The sequence below is a fragment of the Parus major genome, chromosome 1, assembly GCF_001522545.3.
Source record: "Parus major isolate Abel chromosome 1, Parus_major1.1, whole genome shotgun sequence".
Taxonomy (NCBI): domain Eukaryota; kingdom Metazoa; phylum Chordata; class Aves; order Passeriformes; family Paridae; genus Parus; species Parus major.
The window spans coordinates 26,363,980-26,384,673 of record NC_031768.1 but is presented as its reverse complement, the minus strand read 5'-3'; the positions used below and the strand labels follow the sequence as shown (position 1 = coordinate 26,384,673).

The window sequence follows — 20,694 nt, the reverse complement described above, 5'->3', positions numbered from 1 at the left end:
AATGACTAATGCTGGCAATCATCACACTTTATTGCAGTAATGTGACACATGTGCTTGAGCATCCTAAACTATATGCTCCAAGCTCATTGGGGCTGAAGAAATGGCACACCTCTTATCTAGCAGTGACACCTGTGGCAGTGCAGGCTTGGACAGAAACCAGAACATTGATCCAGTTCCAGATGAGTGTACAAGAGGCAAGGGCACTAGCTGATTCACTGCACTGGGTATGTGTCCTCTACCCTAAACCAGAAATTAAACTCAAAAAGTTTAATTAAGAACAAGTAATATTTTTAGTTTGATAGCCAGGGGGTTCAATGTACTTTTGACTGCAGCTGTTGCAAGTCAATGAAGAGACCTCTCACTCTGAACTCAACCTTGCCCCCAATCATATTTTAACATCTTGGATTCTCCAAAGAGGTCTATAAATGGTTCTTTGAGGTGAGGGGCAGTGATTCATGCCATGAGTGTGACGCTGAGTGCTGCCATTTTCAGTCAAGAATTTGCAGAATTTCAGAATTTAGGGAATTTATCACAGTTCACCCTTGTCAGATTTTTCTTCCACAAGGTGAGGGGGGAGGGTTGTGAACCCAATTTCATCATTGTATAGAACAGAAAACTTATTTTCATATCTTGCAGACTGGCTTCCAGTTACTGGTTAAAGTTCCAAAAAAAATGGTGTCTGTTATGCAGTGTGAAATAGCCACAGCCCAAGCCCCATAATGCCATCCCAATCCATTGTCTGCCTTTTAGCAGTATGACAGAAGTATAGAGGTCTCCAAGGTAAGACAGGGTTATGTAAAAATTGTTTTAAAATAACTGGTCACTGCATGGAGCAAAAAAAGATGCAAATTAATGCTCCCACTGAGGAAAAAGAGCCATGCTGCTGTACCAGGCGTCAGCACATCTGTGTGGGAAGAAGATGCTTTAAATGTGCAGGCAATTCAAAGTAGAGTTTGCTCTGTAATAACCACAGGAGACACAAACTCGAGCTGTCAAGCCATGTTTCTCTCAGCACAATTGCTTTTTTCATCTGTTTGCATAGTTAAGAAGACCAGTCCTCCTGTCACACAAACAAATCATGTATCCTGGTACATTTGCCCATTTCAAACACACACAGTTCATCTCCCATTTCAGAGAAACATCTCAGAACTCTTCCTCCAGGGAGTCATCTGATGGTTTGGTGAAACAGCAGCACAGTATGTCCTGACTCATACTTTCACCCCAACTGGCAAATAGTAAACCTAAAGACTGGATCCATCTCTCCAAAGACACAGCAGTTTTGTGACAGACAGCTGACATCCATTTGTGTTGGCTGCTTCCAGAGAAACATGCAGTGTGACCCTGGAGCTGATGCAGGAACCCTCCACCACAACCAGCAACCTTGCTTTATAGCCAGCTGTAGCAGAAGCTCCATGCACACAGAATCTAACTATATAGCCCCATGGGATGTCACACTACTGTAAATGCCCTGTACCACATCGAGCAGTCCTTTTCTGTCTTGTATTTGAGAAGCAGAAGCCAGAAGCCTATGTAGTAAAAAATGTCTCTAAATATAGTACACACAGAGCAAAGGCTGTTTATCACAAACTTTTAGTACTAATATCTGCTTGAATTGTATATACCTTGGCTCCTTTTACAATCAATTGAACCAAAACATTTTCTTGGCATTTGCTTTCATTCTTCATTTCTGCTTTACCAGAGATAGAGAGTACAGTGCATTTATTTGTATGTGATCCCCCACAGGTAATCTTCAGTTGCAGGGCATAAAACTTAATTTTCCCTGATTGCACAAGATTTCTTATTCTATGCAAAGTTGTAAATCTCTGCAACAAAGACTCCTTGCTTGCTCAGTGTAGGCAAAGCCTTGCATTACTTGAAAAATTACTTTGGCTTTGCCATGTGCTCCTTGTGTTGCAATTCAAGAGCCTCCAAGACCTCCAAAGATTTATCCAACTTCATGCTTTCTGCAGGTAACATTGATGGTGTGAGGTGATGGTGTAGGTCTTCTCATTACCCACCAGAACACTTTTCTTACCAAATTTATAAAGGACTTCAGCAAATACATGTTGTTTTTTTTTCATTCATCCTTTATGTTTTGTCTCATTAGGCTGGAAGCAAGTGTTTTCCTTAAAAAAAATGATGTATTGTTGATTCTTTCACACAACCCTGATAATTCCAAAACCAGCATTTTCAAGAACTATTTCCAGGAACAAATATGAGAGTATGAGCAAAAGGGCACAAAGTCATGTCTGGTAGCATGTGTGCACAGTGCAGCTATCAGGAAGAGAAGGTTCTCTGCAACAACATAAGCATGATGTTCCTCGTTCACAATCTCATTTATAATTACTTGGGGTCACACAATATAATTTGGAAGCCATTTGCTTCAAGACTCCCAGGCCTGGTGTATGCATTAACTCTGAAGACATCCTCTGCCCTTAGTTTGTGATACTTAACTCCCTTAGCTGATGGTATTGAACCTGTTAATTTTCAGTTAATTCATAATTTTAAGGGTATTGTTGATCACTTGAGGAAGCAATAGCACCAGGAACCTTGTGAAACATTAAGGAAGGAAGGAGGAAGAAAGTTGCCTGCAAACTCTGAAAACACAAAACTTGTCTCTTTCTAAAGATATTGCATAGAGTTTACATGTGATCCTTACAGCTCTGCTCCAGGATCTGAACAATCCTTCCTAGCCTGTGCTGAAGTTTTAGGTACAGTTGGCTACTAGTGAAAGTTTTCACAAGTGAAGGGCTTTCTAGATGCAGCACAAGGTTGCTTCAGAGGGCTCCCATCCTTGCACTAACTGGCTGTAATGATACAGGGCTCATACAGCTGCCAGGTTTTGATGAGGCATGAGGACATGATCAGAACTGCTTCTGAAAGCCTCCTGATTCAGCCAGGTCCCCAGCCAAGGTTGCTGCCCAGCGTAAGACTACTCACACTTCTGCTAGCACCAACCTCTTCCCTCATGGTGCAGGTGGACACCTGGACTCAGGAGGGGAGTCACAAAGATTTTCCAATATACAAGAACAAGAGTGAAGGATACTCAGCATAGCCAGAAAGCTGGTGGCTTTCTATTCGGAAAGTTAGTGTTGTTTAAGGTCTCCCATGGCCATTCCCCACACAGGGACTTTCAGCCAGGAGTCCAAGTACCCTGTTGAACTCCTAAACCATCTTGGCTTTGGTAATTTCTTGTCTTAGCTGAGAAGCATCATCTGTGAAACAGTTTCCTGATGGACATCTTGTCAAAACAAGCAAGTTCCTGGGAAGTACTTAAGTTCCAATGAGTTTCATTTCTTGATGAAAAAATAGTTTGTCAGTAAAATCTACACAAGCTTCAACAGGGACTCTTCTGGTACTGAAATTGGTGCCAGATGGGCACCAGTCCTTCCACTGTTGAAGGCAGCTGGAGTTTTGCCACTGACTTCAAAGGAATTAGGATCAAGCCCATGAATTCATGACTGCACTTTTTACTTAGCTTTCTGAATAATTTATAAGTAAAAATAGGCTGTATTCTCCCACTCTTTCTGATGTTGAGTAAAGCTGTGTTTGGTTATATTTTTTGCTTTCAAAGGAGCTTTGGTGTAGTCATGAGTGTCTCATTATGGAAAAGGGTGTCCATAGGGGACAGATAGAAAGAAAAAGGAAATCCTTAGGCATATCGAAGGCACAGAGCAGATCAGAGATTCAGAGATGACAGATGAGAGCAAGAGAGTCCTCATACTTGGAGCTGAAGGCTAAATAGCTAGCATTGTTTCAGGAAGTGGAGGGGGATCTAGAAATCATACTTCTTTTTGGTGAGTTCATCTATTTTTAATGATGTTGCATTTAGTTTTATTTTCTTTCTTCTCAGTTCTTTAGACATTAGTTTCCATAAGGTTTGTTGCCGTGCTTAACTCCTGAACAGACTTTGCAGCAAACTACACATTTCTCTGGGATACACCAAACTTGTTCTCCAGCACTGCAAACCATTTTCCTTCTTAAAACTAAGGAGAAAGAAAAAAAATTCCCAGTTCACCACCCAGGGCTTAGTGTTTACTTCTGCTGCATGCATCATTTATTTTGATTCTGCAAGATCATGATGACACGCTCTTCCAAGCACATGCTGTTCTAATATGCTACATTCCTTCAGCCCCTCAGTGCGTTAGAAGTGACATCGCTGCTAAATTAGAAAGATCTTGTGTTACAGGCAAATAGATTGCTAAGTACTGCTGCCTTTCAAAGACCCATGTTGTAGACAAAAATTATTGGCTTGCTTTTTCCTGACTATACATTGTTGTGTATGTGGATGACCCTGGTTAGGAAGGCTATCTGCTGTAGGGTTTTAGGAACTTCATTCCTTGAGAACATGCTGACAATATCTAGCAGGCTTTTGGAAAAGAGAATGAGACATATGCCTTAACCTATGAGTGGAGGAACAGAACACTTGAAGTTTAAGATGTGTCACAGGAAAGTATTTCTGCAGCTATCATTTTGTCTGAATCTGCTCAAGCAAGCGCATGTACTGCGCTTCTTATATTTTCTGGGTGCATGGAATAACTCTGCTCTCAATCACTGTGTGGGTTTCAGAAATCTATCTTCCATGATGGATAAACCACTTGCAGAAAGTCTGTTCCACATTTTCTTGTTCCTCCCTGGCAATAAATTAGAAAATGCAATAGTGGATTGTTAGAGATTAATACAAAACCATTAAATAATGTTTTGGTTTAGCTATAGTATTTTCTCTTTAACTGTGCCTTACTAATTACTCTTTATAAAATGTCATCTAAATGAATAATTGAGGCAAGATTTTGTAGGTTTTGCCAAATGAATTTAAATTGTCCATGGAGTACTTTGGAGGCTTTCTCTAGACACTGTTTAATCTGAATTACCAAAACATGTAAAAAATTAAAATTATAGATACATTCAATATGACTTGGTTGAAGAACCTTTAGCACAAATTTGTCTGCTAATATCCCACTGGTAAACTCTTGGAATTGCTGTGTGTCCTCTGCACTAACTTACCAAAGAACATGTAAAATATTAGGTAAAGAAAGTATAATGTACTTCCTCCTAATGTCCATTTGAATCAAAGGCTGTTTTGTTATTTGGCTACAGCAGAAGAAAGATTGTAATCCTGCATTTATTGGTAGGGATAATAGTACGGAAAAGCTGTTTTAGCTTTCTGAAAGACTACTTTTTGGGTCTGAAAATGCTTTTACAGACACAGTCCTCTCAGGAACCCAGCAGAGACAGAAGAATCTTGTATAGTTATGCCCTTAGTTACTTAATAATCTCACTGTGCTTCAGAACATAAATTATAATACTAGCAAACTAGTTTAATGAGGGCATATGAACTTAATATTTCCTGAAAGTACCTACTTTGAAGTGAAAATGCAGTAATAAATTCAGACTGTTTATTTTAATCACAAAATCGGATATGGAGCTGCAAGTTGCCAAAGTCTCCTCAAGGCATAAAGTAGGGATGTACATGATCTTCTCAATATTTATGAACTGTAAAGTATAAAAATCAGCAGTCCTTAGGTGAAAATATTTTCAGTCTTTCAGGGGGACACTGTGAAGATGTTTTATTAATAATTTTAATTTTGTTTTCTGCTCTGCTCAGTGGTTCCTTTCTAAAAACTTGAGAATGATATTTTTTCTTTCCAATTTGTTCTTTTGTATTAGGTGTGTAGAGATTTGAGGGGATTTGTAACTTTTTTCTTTTAAAACAGGTTTGAGTCTTATACCTGTATTTCTTTTCTATATGTTCTGATCTTATACCTGTATTTGAGCAGCACTGTTCTTTAGCTAATAGTTTCCATACAGACAGAAAAAAAGATTTTATAGCAAATGGAAGTCTTAATAAAGTGTACTTTTTGGTCCAAATTGGCTCCAATTTATCAAAATACTGAATCACGTGTAAAACTGAGAATTTAAGCAATCTTTTCTTATTTAGAAAAGAATGACATTTTAGTCATACATTAGTAACACTTTGGTCTGCACAGTATCAAGTGCGTGCTGAAGTGTATTTGTAAGCCACACAGTGAAGTCCTCTTTTTGGTAGGGCATATGTCAGTCAAAAATTACTCCCTTACCCAGGGATTCAATGACTAGAAAGTAAGAGTATTCAATAACAAAATTGTCCTTCTTACAGAAGACAGCACTATCAGTGAAACGCCACAACCCAGGAGCTGCTGTTGTGACCACAGTGTATCAAAGTGTCCCTTGGAAGTCTAACCTGGGATAGAAAATTTTTGCCACTTACATGGATTAGTAAATGCACTGGCATATTTGTCAAGGGAGATGTAGTAAGGATTAATTATTTAAATCTGATCTAAATTTCCCATGTTTCTTTCTTGTTCCGTAATAATAAAAAAAATAAATTCCAAAGTAATAATTTTCTATTTGAACTAAACCTAGAGTTAATTGTCACCCACACTGGACAAGAAGTAGATTTTCCTTACTCTTCATTCCATCTGCGTTATGTAAATAGGTGCATAATGTTGCCTATTGAAACTGTAGTTCATTAAGTTATATTGGGATATAAAGAACATATTTGATCCCACATGGGGCCATCAGTATAGATGACAGTTTCTCTCCTGTATCTGCTCATCCTTTTAAAGAGAAATATGTTGAAATCATTTACAAGTGGTCCCTTTTAAAACAACATGTATTAGAAATTAGAAGTGTGCATGCATATCTGTGTGTGCAAGCCCATGCAACTGGGAGACTGAGAGAAACTCACCATAATAAATTCTGCAGAAAAAAAGAGACAGATTTATGTGGAGACTAATAAAAAATAATTTTGGCAGTGGAGAAGTCCTGAGTGATATAGCTTAATATTTGTCACCTATGTGGTAAAGTCACAAGTATCTAAGACAGTCATATCTAAAAGCCAGAAGAAGGAAAAAACCTCTCCCTTAGTTCATATCACATGGGCTCTCTGCCTGGATGCTAAAGTCATGACAGCTTGCATTGTGGCAGGGTGGAGGGTATGGCTTCCTGACCAAGGCCACCAAATTTTTAATGAACAGCACTTGTTTACTGCTCCCATTGTAGGAAAAGGTTGTTTGGCAGTGAACAAGGCTCTGTGCACAGAGGTATCCACTCCCACCCTTCTTCACTCCCAAAACCAGATGAGCTGGAGCTGTCTCTGGTACGACTACTCACAGCTGGGGAAGGTCTTCCTGAGAAATAGGCACAGTAACTCCATGAAGTGAGACTGGTGCATCCTTATCTCAGCATGCAGGACTCAGAGCCAGTAATTACTGAGACCCTGTGAAAAGTTTTACTGCACTGTCTCATCACATCTCCTGCATGATAAAGTCCCTCAGATAATATAAGGCTTGCTGTTGCAAGATTTTGCATTTCTAGACAGGATTGCAGGGCTTCTGGGAATGTTTGACTGGTTTGGCACTCAAATCCAAGCTTTATCCCTCTAAATCCTATGTCAAGTTTTCTAGGACATCCCCTCTATAAAGAATGGATTTGGGGTAAAATCAGTCCCGCTGTAGTCTCAAGGGCATAAGTCTCAAGCCACTTTGGGCTTAGCGGGACCAGAAATTCGAATATAGGATCTTTCTAGAGAAGGGATCAAAACTGAGTGAGAAAGTTGTGTTCTGGTATTAGAGATTGTCATAAGAGCTACAGGCTTCCAGAAATGTCAAATTCCTGACACTGACTGTGGGTCAGAACTTTCCATTAAGTTTCTCATCTGGAAGCAAATATGCCTGAAGATCAGATGACAGACACCAGAAAGCAATGTTTGTTTACATATTCAGAGGTCAAAATAAGAAAATTGCAATCATGTTTATGTTTAAAAAGGTTTCTAGAAGTTTTTTGTGAAGAGGAAGAACTGTTTGCTTTTACAAAGTAGTAAGCAGACTTTTCTCTGGTATTCATAGCCTATTTGGGAAGTACTTTCCAGCATTTGTGGGCAAAGCTGTTTAAAAACAGTCCTCTACAAAAATAAAGTCATAAAGCTATAAAGCATTTTTTATCTTGGCAGACCAAAATAATTTTTTCCCAGTGTTTCAGGAAGCCTCTGACATTCTCAGAAGTACATTAGCTTGACTGTTTGGGGAGGAGTTTTCTTTCTGTCTTTAATCTTCTACCAATACTGAGATTTACTTTTGTTTATATTTTTTATCACTTCATGTTTAGATGCTTGCTCTGTTATTGACATTTCAACTAGATGCTGCTTTGAACAAAAAAAGTAAGGGATTTTGTTGTTTTAAAAAGAACAGATTCAGTGTTAAATTGGATTCCAGACAGTGGAATTTATAATCTAATTCTTACAAGAGATTCAGAGGTTGATATCAAGAGCTGGAGCACTTTATTGTACACATGTAACACGTTGTAAAAAAAGAAGTTTTAAATTCTTTTTTTTAAAACTCTGCTTTTTCCTATCTCAAAGAGTTAAAATATATTCTTTTTCCTCTTACTGTTGATTAGCAAAAATTTCCTCACTCTGCTGTCAAAGAGTCATGCATATTTGATAGCTTTATCCTTTTCTCCTTAATATTTCAAGTAATTCAGCTAGACTATCTTCATCAATGGGGTAAGCGGAGCTGTAGCACCTACTTAAGGGAGGGGAGCCATCTGGTTTCCTTGCAACTTGGAGCCTGCTGGCAAATATTAGGTTGTACCAATTTAGAGCATGATGAAGTGGGAAATAATGGACATTTCTGAAGAATCTGAAATAGGATCAGCTGTTATCGGCGAAAATTGGCAGGTGCAGTGCACTATGCTGGCTGTAAGCGTGGTCTCAAGTTGGAGAGTGCAGCTGGGAAAATGACTTGTTAATTGAATGGTTGCAGGACTCCCAGCAGCCATGAAAGTAGTGGAGCATCATTAATTGGAGGCTCTTGGTTGACTTAGTGGAAGCTGTCACAGAAAGAAGGATCCTGCAAGTTGAGGTTTACTTTCTAGGTGTTATTGTGGTTTTTGCCTGTTACACTGAATGAGTCCTCGTGGAGTCAGAAGCGCTTTCAAACTCAGGATGACTGGCCTAAGGCTAGCAACACCTATTCTTTTATTTACAGTGTGGTAACAGTGGTTGGGAGTTATAAAAGATATGCAATTACATATTTGTTTAACTGCACATTTCTTCTGTCATCTTTCCCTTCCCTCTCTTTTTCCCTTTTATTTTCACTTGTGTTAGGCTTCAAAATTGGCTTGGAGCAGAAATTCTTTTTTTTTTTTTTTTTTTTTTTTTTTTTTTTTTTTTTTTCATTTAAAGCCTTGGAAGACCTTGTCCTCAACTGTTTTTTGGATGCTGCCATAATTCATAAAAGTAGTTATAGAAAAAAAATGGCCTAGTTTTGGTTCAGAATAGTATTACATACACCTTTGGTTTATGTGGGTCTCAGAATAGCAGTGAATGCAAAAGCATGTGTGCATTAGCTGTGGCTCCCTTTTTCATATGTTGTTTTTATTCATTAAATGCAAACATATTGTGGTGCATCCTAGTTTAATATAAAGGTCTGTTGGCAAAACGTGGCATTTTCCATCAGCTGTTAACATCCCTTGAGGGAAGATGTATTGGCAATGAGTGCTGTGCAGAAAGCACTGCTGACTTCAGAGTGCACTTCTTGTGTCATTAGTGACGGTAGCACCCCTGTGCACCTAAAATCTCTCCAGGCGTGTACAGTGTAGCTTCCCTGGATGAGATATGAAGGATGGGAGGTACGAGACTTCAGTGACAGTGAAGGAGATGACATGCCTCTGGCCTGCATAGACACAAGGTCATCTGTGAGTGTGGATTGGATGAGGAACAGTGGGCTGAAGGCTGTCCTGAGCCTCCTAGTGCAGTGTTTGTGAGCTGTAGGTCAAGTGTTAAACCCTTCAAGAGAACTGATGAGACCCTTTTTTCAAGCTGAACCTGAGTAAGTCTTCTAGTGGCCACCAAGCTCTTCCAAAGTTAGGTGATACAGTTAGGGAAAATGCCATCAGTTTGCATCTGCATTTGGATAACCTATGTTAGGTGGGAGGCAGGGAGATGAAACTGGGAAGATTTAGTAGCTGTTCTCTTGACCAAAATGATGCGTAGCAAACACCAAGCACAGGCTTGTGATGGAACTGTGAATAGCAAACCTTGATCAAGAGGCTCCTGCCTCCTTCCCTGGGCTCTGACTCAGCAGCCTGGGACAAGCTGTTTTGGGGAATGGCATTTTTTTAAATGGTGTAGCTTGATGTGGACAAATTTATGGTGCCTGATTCTAGCTTAACTCTTCTGGATGCTTACTTTGCCTCTTTTGATCTTTCTGGCATTAACAACTGGATGGATATAATTCACCTGGCCCCATGAATCAAATAAATTAATAGACTCATAGAATCATTTAGGTTGGAAAAGACCTCTAAGGCCATCCAGTCTAACTGTTAATTCAGCACTGCCAAGCCTACCCCTAAACCATGGTTTTGAAGTGTCATGTCTTTTAAGTCTTTGAAATACCTTCAGGGACAGTGATTCTACCACTTTCCTGGGCAGCCTGTTGCAGTGCTTGCCAGCCCTTTCAATGAAGAAATTTTTCCTGATATCCTATTCTAAACCGCCCCTGGCACAAAACGAGGCCATTTCCTCTTGTCCTGTCAGTTGTTACCTGGGGAAAGAGGCCAACCCTCACCATGCTACAACCTCCTTTCAGGTGTTTGTAGAGAAAGATAAAGTCCCCCTGAGCCTCCTTTCCTGCACTGGAGGGAACCTTATCACTCTCTACAACTCCTTTTTTATCTTTCTCTTTTCATCCCCACACAGCTGAATGAATCTGCCAAGCAGCTCATGGAGATGGACAAGACATGCTCGGCTGCCGCCTCGGGCTGTGACGTGCCGCTGGCGACAGAGACGGTGGCAGTGGCAGCGGCAGCGGCGGTGGGTCTGGCACCGTGCTCCACGCTGGCCGGCGCGGGGGCTGCCGGAGCGGCCCAGCGGCAGGTGGAAGGCAAGAAGAACGCCAAGAAACGCCACTCCTTCACGGCCCTCAGCATGACACACAAGTCCTCCCAGGCTGCCAGCAACCGGCACTCCATGGAGATCAGTGCTCCTGTCCTTATCAGCTCCAGCGACCCACGGGCAGCTGCCAGGATTGGGGACCTGACCCACCTCTCCTCCAGTGCCCCGGCCCAGGTAAGGTGGGGTGCAGGTGGGATTTGGCCATCCTTAGCAGGTGGCATACCCTTGTGTCACCTCTTCCAAAATGGCTCACCCTCACTTGAACCTATCACATGGTGTTGTCATCCTGGTGTGGCAGTACTTGGCATGTGCCATTCCTATCCTTGCATTAATCAGTGGGCAGTCATGAGAAGCCAGAGGATAAGGCCAAATTGGATTCACAATAGTGCAACACTTTAAAAAACAAAAAGCAATCCTACAATTTGGTAGAAGTAATGCAACTGTTGCACCAGGTTCTGTTGTAGAAAGGAGTAATTTTGAGTGATCCCATTACCCTGAACATATCTGTTACTCTGCAGGGTAGCAATGTCAGTATGAAATTCACACGCTGGAGATAAAAAAAGATTTTTGGAATAATTATTTCTGTACAGATCACTGGAGGATGAGCAAATGTGCTGTACTTTGACAAGTGTTGTACCCAGCAAGTAACTGCTGTTCAGAAAAACCCAAGGGGTTTTTAAACCATCACACATGCTGAGAGTGCAGCCTCTCCATCCTTCCCTCTCTCAAAGGAGGATGCAGAAGAGCGTCCTCCCAGACATCCCCAGAGGTCCCAAAAGGAGCTTCCAAGAGGCTGCTTCTGGGGTCCTGGCAGAAACAGGATCCAAACTCACCAGGAGTGCACTGAAACCCATTGCAATTCCCTAGTGTTACTATGGATAAGGAAATCCAACTGGTGACTTGCAGCTTGAAGGTGTAGAAGAGAAGGGAGGAGAGTCACAGTCCCAAAGCTCCTCTGCCTCAGTCTTCCTGCCCAGTCATCTACACAGTGTGTGTACAGATTAGCCCCCACAGGTGGTTTATAGTTTCTCATAGTGTGTGCTGCTTCTAGTGCCAAGATAACCTCAGCATGACAGGGTCTTCCCACACATCATGTCTCTACTGAAAAAAGCCATCCTTGCCCTTTTCTTCTCCCTGGACATCCATGTCCTCATGCAGGGACAAACATGGGTCACTTGCCAGCCCTGTGGTGGCCCATAGTAGGAAGCAATCCATGTCACAGCCACTGTCCATGCTGGTATGCCTGTAGATGGCTAGGAGAGGGACAAGCAGCAAACTGTAGGAGCTGCTTTGGGCAGAAATGCCTGTTTATGTCCATCTCTAGTGCTGGTGGGTCTCCCCTGTGAGGCCAGTGTGGTGCACCAGACCATGGGGTCACTCCTGATAGCTGTGCCCTGCTGTGACCCATGACATGAGCCCCAGGCCCCTGCAGCACAGCTTTGAAGGAACACTGAGGGAGGCAGGGTGCCTGCATGCACACCACAAACAGCCAAAACTGTACTGAGAGGACACTGCCACAGTGAAGCAATACTCTCTGCTTCTGCCTCAGCTGCTCATCTCCCTCCACTGCCCATCCACATGTAGGAGCCAGAGAGACAGCTTTGTCCAACTGTAATAGCACTCATTTTCTTCCACATGCCTTTTTCCAGGAAGGGTTTCTTCGGTGTGAGGTCTTCCCCGACTTTCAGCCCCCAGAAGGAGGGTGAAGGTGAGGATAATAGCCCCCACACAAGGCAGCATCAGTGTCAAGATGTACTGGGACATCTGTCAAGCAGCACTAGCACTACACATGAGGGAGTATCCCAGACTTGTCAATTAAATGGCACCCAGGTTTTTGGCACCAAGAGTGACACATTTGGACTTTATAGAGACATGTTAGACAGTGGCTTTTCTGTTCCTGTGCTAGTCAAGAGAAACACAACACACACCCTTTTTTGTTAGAGTCATGCTGAAGACTCATTCTGAACTAGTAAACCACAAAAGTTATACCATGAAACAAAAAGCGCCTTGATTATTCTCCCCTGTTTTAACAGAACAACTGGTTTGTGAAACCCCAGTCATTTCTCAAATAATATTACTTGCACACAAGTGATAGAGGACAAGAAGGGCCTGATGTTCCTGGTGACAAGCTATGATTATCAAAATCCAGCCCACAGGAAGCTTGGTTGGGTTCTTTGCAGCAGATGGGAAGACATATAATCATTGCCATGGTCAAAAGTTCATCTAAGGCTGGGGTGTAATGAAGCCCATGGTGGGAGCAGGTTTGGGGAGTGGTTCTGCCTCAGGGTGTAGAGCCAGTTTGCAGACAAGGCAGCTGAGCACATGCCTCTATCACTGTTGGTCAAAACTGTCTTGGCCAAAATCCAGGCAGGGAAGAAGAGTCTTGGTGGCTCAGATCAACCTTAGTGAAAAGAAGCTTCCTTCTGTCAAAAAGTGTCACCCCAAGTGACACCCCAAGTGTGGCATTTACATATATCTCTGCTTTTGGGAACCTTGCTTTCTAATTTGAGAGATTTAAACTTTTTCCTTTGAAAACTTTGCAATGAATGTGGATCTATAGGGGGAAAAAAGTGGGGCTGAAGTTTTCACTATGTTCTCTTGATTGTAGGAGCAGCCTTCAGAAAAATGCTTGTAAGATTAGCAATAAAATCACAAGAGCTACAAACATGAATTTACCTGCTTTTTAAGCCTTCTTAGTTAGGTCTACAAAAAATACAGAATTTAGCTCTTACCAAATGTACATTAAAATTACATAAGCTATACTTATGTAACTATTAATCCCATAATAATAGGGGTTACATTTTAATTTAAAACGTCAGAAATTCAGTCTCTTCTCTGCCATTTGCTAAGACTTGACATAGCTCTGAAGTAATTAATGATGCTTCAGCCTTAGACAGAATATCAGTTCAGCACTTTACTTTTATTCAAAAGGCTGAACGCCAGCCAGTGTAGCATAAACAATGGGCCCCGTGAGCTCTTACATCAAGGTATTCAGGGCAGTGAGAATCTTGTCTTCAAATTTTTTGCTCTAAAATGCATTTGCCATTTCTAAGGTAAATGCCCTGTATGTCTTGTTTAGGGTTTGACATCTTGACAAATCTGCAAACTGATTCTACTACTGCTTTATAAGTGTTCAGGGGCATTGCTGAGAGCATGGGCAGGTTAGGAAGGCTGTGCATGTAGCTGCCAAACTCACCAGTGAGCTCTGCTGCAGTAAAATGTCTCACCTTTTCTTTCCTCACTTGTAGATGAACCTCTCTGTCCTGCATGTCATTGTCACAGCCGTTGAGTGGTTCTCTCTGTAACCATCTCATGCCCTTGCTGGTTTGCAACAGCAAATTCAGCTGAAGCTTATTTCTTATAATGGGAAACAACAAATTTACAGTTTCAGTATCTAGCAAATTTTTGGGTTTTTTAACTAGAATGTAAATTTGTTTTCTTGTGTTGTTATATCCTATCCTTGAAATTTCCAGGCACTTTTTCATTGCTTATTTAATAGATCTCTTCATAAAAAGAAATAAAGGAATTTTTTTCAGTTTAGTAGGTATGAATTTCTCTGGAATATATCAGGTTTAGCATTTAGCTTGCAGGAGGATTTTACATTTTGAAAAAGTTCAACACAGTCTTATAGCCTGTCCTTTGAACAAGCAGAATTCAATTACAGGAGTTCTTGAATGGCATCCAGTCCCCTACCTCAAGGCAACCGGCTGGTGCCCAGTGAAACAGCCTCCTCAAAACAATCATCAGTTTTCCCTGTAGACCTGAGGCACCTGCATCTGGAGCACCTGCTTTCTGTCTGCTGACATGAGAAGAAACAGAGACACCTAGGGCTTACTGCCTAAGTTATTGCAGGAACTTAAAATTTAGGTGCAAATTTTACATGTTTCAGTAAATGTAGCACGTATTCCACCCCTTAGAACTTACTTCATGTGTAGTGCTTTATTCTTGTGGCTTTTGTCAATTCTTGTGAATTGAAACCAGACTTCCACGCTGAGCTGACATGTTTTTTTGTTTTTATGAGTCGTTAGACTATTATAAGCCTCCAGGAGGGCACAAATTTCTGCATATTGTGCACTGACATGCAGACCAGACTATGAAATCATGTTTTGAAAGCAGTTCTGCATATCATTAATTTAATAATGGAAGACTGCTGGCCTTCCATAATGTGTTCATTGTTCTTTAAGCAGAACCAACTCAGCTGTTTTCCAAAAGCCAAGATGTATTTTGAAATGAATGATGGTCTTAGAAACATCTTCACTGACTACAAACTTTGGGATGCTTGAAAGGTAGACGAATCAACTTGAAGTCACCCCAGCTATAAAATAGTGACTGGAATTCCACAACAGCCCAGATATAAAGCATTTAATTTAAAAGAGGCAATGCTGGAATCCTAATTTTACCTGCAACTAAATTTGCTTGTATGCTTTCTGCTGCATGCTGACCATCACTCATTAAATGTAAGATGTCCAGCTGAAAGGTAATAGTGTCTGTCCACCATGCAGAATGTTCTATCATACTGGCAAAAGGAATTTTTATTGAAGATGTAAGTAGTGCTGCAGGTCTGTGATGGAGCTGAAGCTGAATTAGGTTGCGGGTGCAAAGGAGTGGTTCGTAACTGAGATTCCTTGGGGAGTGGGGAAGGTCCCCTTGGACAGTAATCATGCCTAGGCCTCAGATGGCTTGTCTTGCTTCCATTTTCACCCCTTATGAATTATTCGTCCCTGCCAGTTGAAAAGGTCATGGGTCAGTACTGCTCCAAATCCCCTGGATTTTGACAGAAAAAGCATCTCATGAATAATGAAGCATGGCTTTGTGCACACCAGGGTAACAGCTGAGTGAGGGAGAAAGGATCCTCCCTGTGAACTTCAGTGTGTGTTTTGAACAACTCGTCACCATGCACAAGAAGTCAATTTGTATCTGCAAGTATTAGTACAAGCTCCTAACCAGAGGACACATGTTCAGGAAAAGCTGAGAACAATGTCTTGCACGCTCCCAATCCCAAAGAGTGACAGTATTTGAAATGAAAAATGTTCCTTGAGGTGTCTTGCTATATAAATCATTTGGAAGTGTGTCCTTATCAGTTATTTAGAAGTGCTGAATTTTAGCTGAGAAAATGTAATAGCAGAACTCTGGTTGAGCCTTGGCTGATAACCTAAATGTGCTGACCATGAGAGGCATACAGATTATACCTAAAATCCAGACACTAAAAATGAACCTTGAATTTTGAAGTGCACAACATGCTCTGAGAAAATAAGTCAAATTCAGGTATTTTTCAGCTTTGGCTTGGAGTCCAAATTTTATCCAACTTGCTCTGCTGCTGACTGTGAATGACAACTGACTGAATACAAGAGCAAGACAGGTGAAACCAAGGGCAACTATTTCAGGAGGCAGCACCAGTCAAAATGGCAAAAAAAGAAGAAATATTGGTCCAATCTGTCTTTTTGTAATTTAGATCAAAATATGTAATGAAAAATGCATAAGAGCTTTTGCTAGGGTCTAACATAAGCTAATTATTTTTCTTTGTACGTTTCCAGTTCTATTTATAGCTATTTATAATTGATTCCAGACATTGCCTATTCTAAGTAAGTGTATCTTTTGGGGTGGGAGGGCAGGTTTTAGGTGGGAAGGAGTTAACTCCTCTTAAACAGAAAGCTGGGGTTTTTTTGCTTTTTTTGCTTTTTTTTATTTTTATTTTTTTGCTACCAATAGGTCTCTGAATATACTCTGTGCATATTGGGATATATTACATTATTTGTCAAAACTGTTGCAAATGAAGCGCATGAGCTGACTCAGTCTATGGACTGATTACATAAGGTACCAGGAATCCAGGTCAAAGCAAAATTGTCTTTAGGGAACCACCAGGTTAGAGACCATGTCTTCTCTTTATCCTGTCACAAATATATTTTGAAAGATTTTTCAAGAACCACACAAAACCTAATTTTTTACAGGAGCTAGGAAGAGAAAGTTGTGCTTTAGAAGGGTTGTTGAACTCTGCATGAAATCCCATTGCCTGTAAAAGAAAAACAATATTTTTTTTCCAGATGCTTCTCAGGGTAGTAACCTGAAAACATTTTGCCACTGAAATAATTTTTGCACATAGCTAATCTTGAGGCTTTACAGTACCTGCCAGTCAATTACTGGTTTGGAAGTCTCAAGAGCAAGTGAGACACTGTCTTGGTATTTACCTCATACTGTAAAATCCTGTTCATCTGGCACATGCTATGTTTACATGTATGACATTTGAGCAGAAATTACTAAAGTGTGTATTTTCCTCTTTTTTTTCACTTGGAGGGTTTGTTTATTTGTTTACCGCTATTTTCTCCCTGGAGGGGGACTTCCTACAGGAGGCATTTCACAGGATCCTAATGAGTTTGTTGTAGTTATCAGGAGGACAAGTATGAGTGTGGTATTAAATTAACATCTTTTACAGGTCAAACTTTCACTTGAAGCCTTCCTGTGTCTCTGATTTTTTGTATTCTTTGATCACAGAATTTCAAGACACTATTTACTACAAACTTATTTAAAACCTTGTGGTGGAGAGCTATACCCTGAGAATAGTCTGAGAGAAACAGGCTGAACAAAATATAATTCTCATGATGCTCATCACATGATGCTTAATTAGTCCTCATTTGGGGGAGCTGAGAAGCTGCGAGCCAGAATAATCACTGCTTTTATGGATGGTAATGCCAGATGAATCTTCAGAAGAAAATGACAAAAATGTTTTGGTTTTTTTTTCTTTTAACTTTCAGGCATCATTAGATTTCAGGATAGGGGAAATGGAAGCTCAGGAAATTAATTTACTTGACTTACCCAGCTCTCTGCATAGCTCTATGAGCTACCGAGAGAAGACATGGTCCAGAATTTTTGGTCTGTTACAAACCAAAATTAACCAGGGCCAACCCCCTCCTAGAACAAGCTGGCATAATACTCTGCCTCACCTTCATCCACAGCCTCAGATACTTGCAGGTTGTAAGAACCTCTCAGTAAATCATATAAATTTAGCTCCAGTTTTTGCAGGAAGGAACTGGGTATTTATGTAGCTATTTATGCAGCTGCAGCTGTTATCCTGCGCATTTGTTTGTTTTTCACACACACCATTATGGAAAAAAAAAATCTTCCTCTAGAACTGATAAGTCCATTTCAGCCCCCACTTTGATAATTAGCATTTGATGAGGCTACTTGATCTTGCATGTAACACTTTTCATCAATACATGGTGTCACTATCATGCATTAAGTGCTAATACATTATTTCTAGGAACATTAAGGTTCAGAATGATCGCCACAGTCATTGTTTTATGGAGTCAGCAAATTAAAGAAACGAGTCACAGGAATCTTAAAGACCATTAGCCTGTTTTTATGATATTTCCAGAGGATGGTATGTCAACTTATGTGAGTTGAATGGGTGTTTTTCTCTTATTTTAAAGTAATATTAAAGAGAAATATAAAGTAAGCTGTAAATATGCATTCAAGACATTAAAAGAATTTTTCCTGAGACTTAATGAATGTGATAAGTGCCCTGTGGTGAGAGTACTGGATTTTCTTTGAAGTCAAACTGAGAATTCTGGTTGGTGATTTTCTAGATGATAAGAACATTCATCTGATAGCAACAATTACTTTTCAGTGAAGGCTACTGCAACCTGCAATATCACTGTACTCTGTTCCTAGCTTTATCACTGTCTTTTTGACTTCTATTCCGATCGAAGACTGAGTCCCTTGCTTCTGCAAGGCACTTCACTAATCCCTACAGGCACCATGTCTTTTCAAATTAAACCACAAATGTGGTCTTAAAGTACTGGTGAAAATCTAAAGTAAATCTTCAAGGGAAAGAAAAATATAATTTATGCTGGAAGTCCAAACCAGTAATTCTTATGCTCCCATAAAAGTGGGAATGGGAAAAGAGAAAGTGAATGAGTTTGAGATGTTTCAGCCCAGATGAGTAGTTGTTACCTTTAATTTCTCTGGGTTTGTCAGTTATATTTGGGGTGAAGTTGTGTTTCAGTGGTCACAAGGAAGCTGTTGTGTTTACGGAAGAAAAAGCAAAAAGTCCTTTTCATATTACTCTCCAGCCCATGAGTACATAATCACCTACTACAGCAGAGTAGCTCGTGATAAAAACAGAGGGCACAGCATGAGCTGGGAGTGAAATACTTGTCATGCAGCACTGTTGTGCCTGTGTGTATAGTCTGGGGGTTTTACTGAAGATTTTGCCTTGCACAGTACAGGTGGTGCTGCTGTGCTACCAATGGGCACAAAGAAGGAGAAGTTAGTGCAGAAGGATCTGGAGGTGGTTTTGAGCACACATTTGTGCAGCTGCTTTTCCCTGCTGGCTGTCATCTGGGTCTGTAGTGTCCAGAGGAAAAGAGATGGTGCTGTTGAGCTGAAACAATGGTAAGTGGTGCTTGGAGGATGCCAGATTGGAGTGGGAGCATGAAGAAATCAGATTTGGCTGTTCATTGGCCTAAGTAAATGGGATCAGAGTTGCCAGTGTCTGGTTCAGAAAACTGCATGCCACCATGAGAGTAAGCGGCCTCCTAAACAAGAGGTGTGCACATGTGATCACCCAGGTCATCTCTGGAAATTCAATGGTCAAATGTTTAAAGACATTAAAGGCTTATAAGGATAGAGAGGAGCACCAAATGGTATTTTCAGAAGTGACTCCTATTACTTATATTGCAATAAAATCTTCGGGAATCAGGCAGTGAAGTACTTAATGCCACCCTGAGAAAACTCTGCAAGGTGCCTGTTTTTATCAGTAAGTGCCTATGTGCCTCTTAAAATCCTGGCTGTCAGAGACATCTTTTACCCGTAAGGCTTTAGCAGTGTTGAGTAGCAGAGATTGAAGAAGGATTAAGACACAAATGCTGCGGTGTTTGAGCCCTCCCTGTGTAATATCTGTGCATGTCTCTATTTGTGTGTCTGGTGCCACACAAGGAAGATGGATCACGTAGAGACATGCCATCAGAAAGCTAAGATGTGACACACAGACTTCCTAAAAGGTATCAAAGCAGAGAACAAGAAAATCAGAGCATTGTCTTGGATTCCCATTCCCCTGAGCAGATGAAGAGGAAAGGAGAACATGTTTAGTACCTTGTTCCTTAGATCACAGTAGCAAAAGTACAACCTGGCTCCAGGGCTAAATAAAGAAGGAAAACAAACTAAGTCCTGCTACCAGCTGTGATGGAGAAAGGCCTGCTGTGTTCTCCAGGAGGATTATTGGTATTACTGGTAACCAGAGAGATGCATATAAAATTGTATGAAGAGTAGAAAGATAAACTTCCAACACAGGTAATCAGAAGTATAAAGAAATAGGAGATTATTCTTTTGCAAAAATCAGTCTCTTCAAAATCTAATTGTAAATACTATCTTGCAAAATAATCTAGCAATATTGTATTTTATAATATAAGCTAATTAGGGATACGTACAGGAGACAACAGGACCTTGAAAGAGTCAGTTTAGAAAGCCTTCACCAACTGTGTCAGGGACTGCAGTTTAAATGCAAAGCTGGTGAACATTCACATGCATACTAGCAATTAAGCAGCCACCAAGAGAATATAGCAAGGAGCACAAAGACACATGAAGCTGCAGAGCAGAATACTTCTGTGACAGTAAACATCAAGATGTGAACAGAGGAGCTGAATTCAATGTGTGGAAGGCCAGCAGGTCCTGTGGAGTAAAACTTGATGAAAAGCAGGGTCATAGACAGACTGTAAAGTACACAATCATGTCAAAGCCTGTAGGGAGAACAGCTAAAGAAAAACCAG

At 40.7% G+C, this 20,694-nt stretch overlaps 1 protein-coding gene across 1 annotated transcript in view; it reads left to right on the top strand.

Moving 5' to 3' along the window:
* SH3RF3 (SH3 domain containing ring finger 3) overlaps positions 1-20,694 on the top strand; it is a 245,404-nt gene that overhangs the window by 171,322 nt on the left and 53,388 nt on the right. Inside the window, exon 4 of the mRNA XM_015637693.1 lies at positions 10,739-11,107. Coding sequence (XP_015493179.1) covers positions 10,739-11,107 — 369 coding nt within the window. The remainder of the gene's footprint in view (positions 1-10,738; positions 11,108-20,694) is intronic.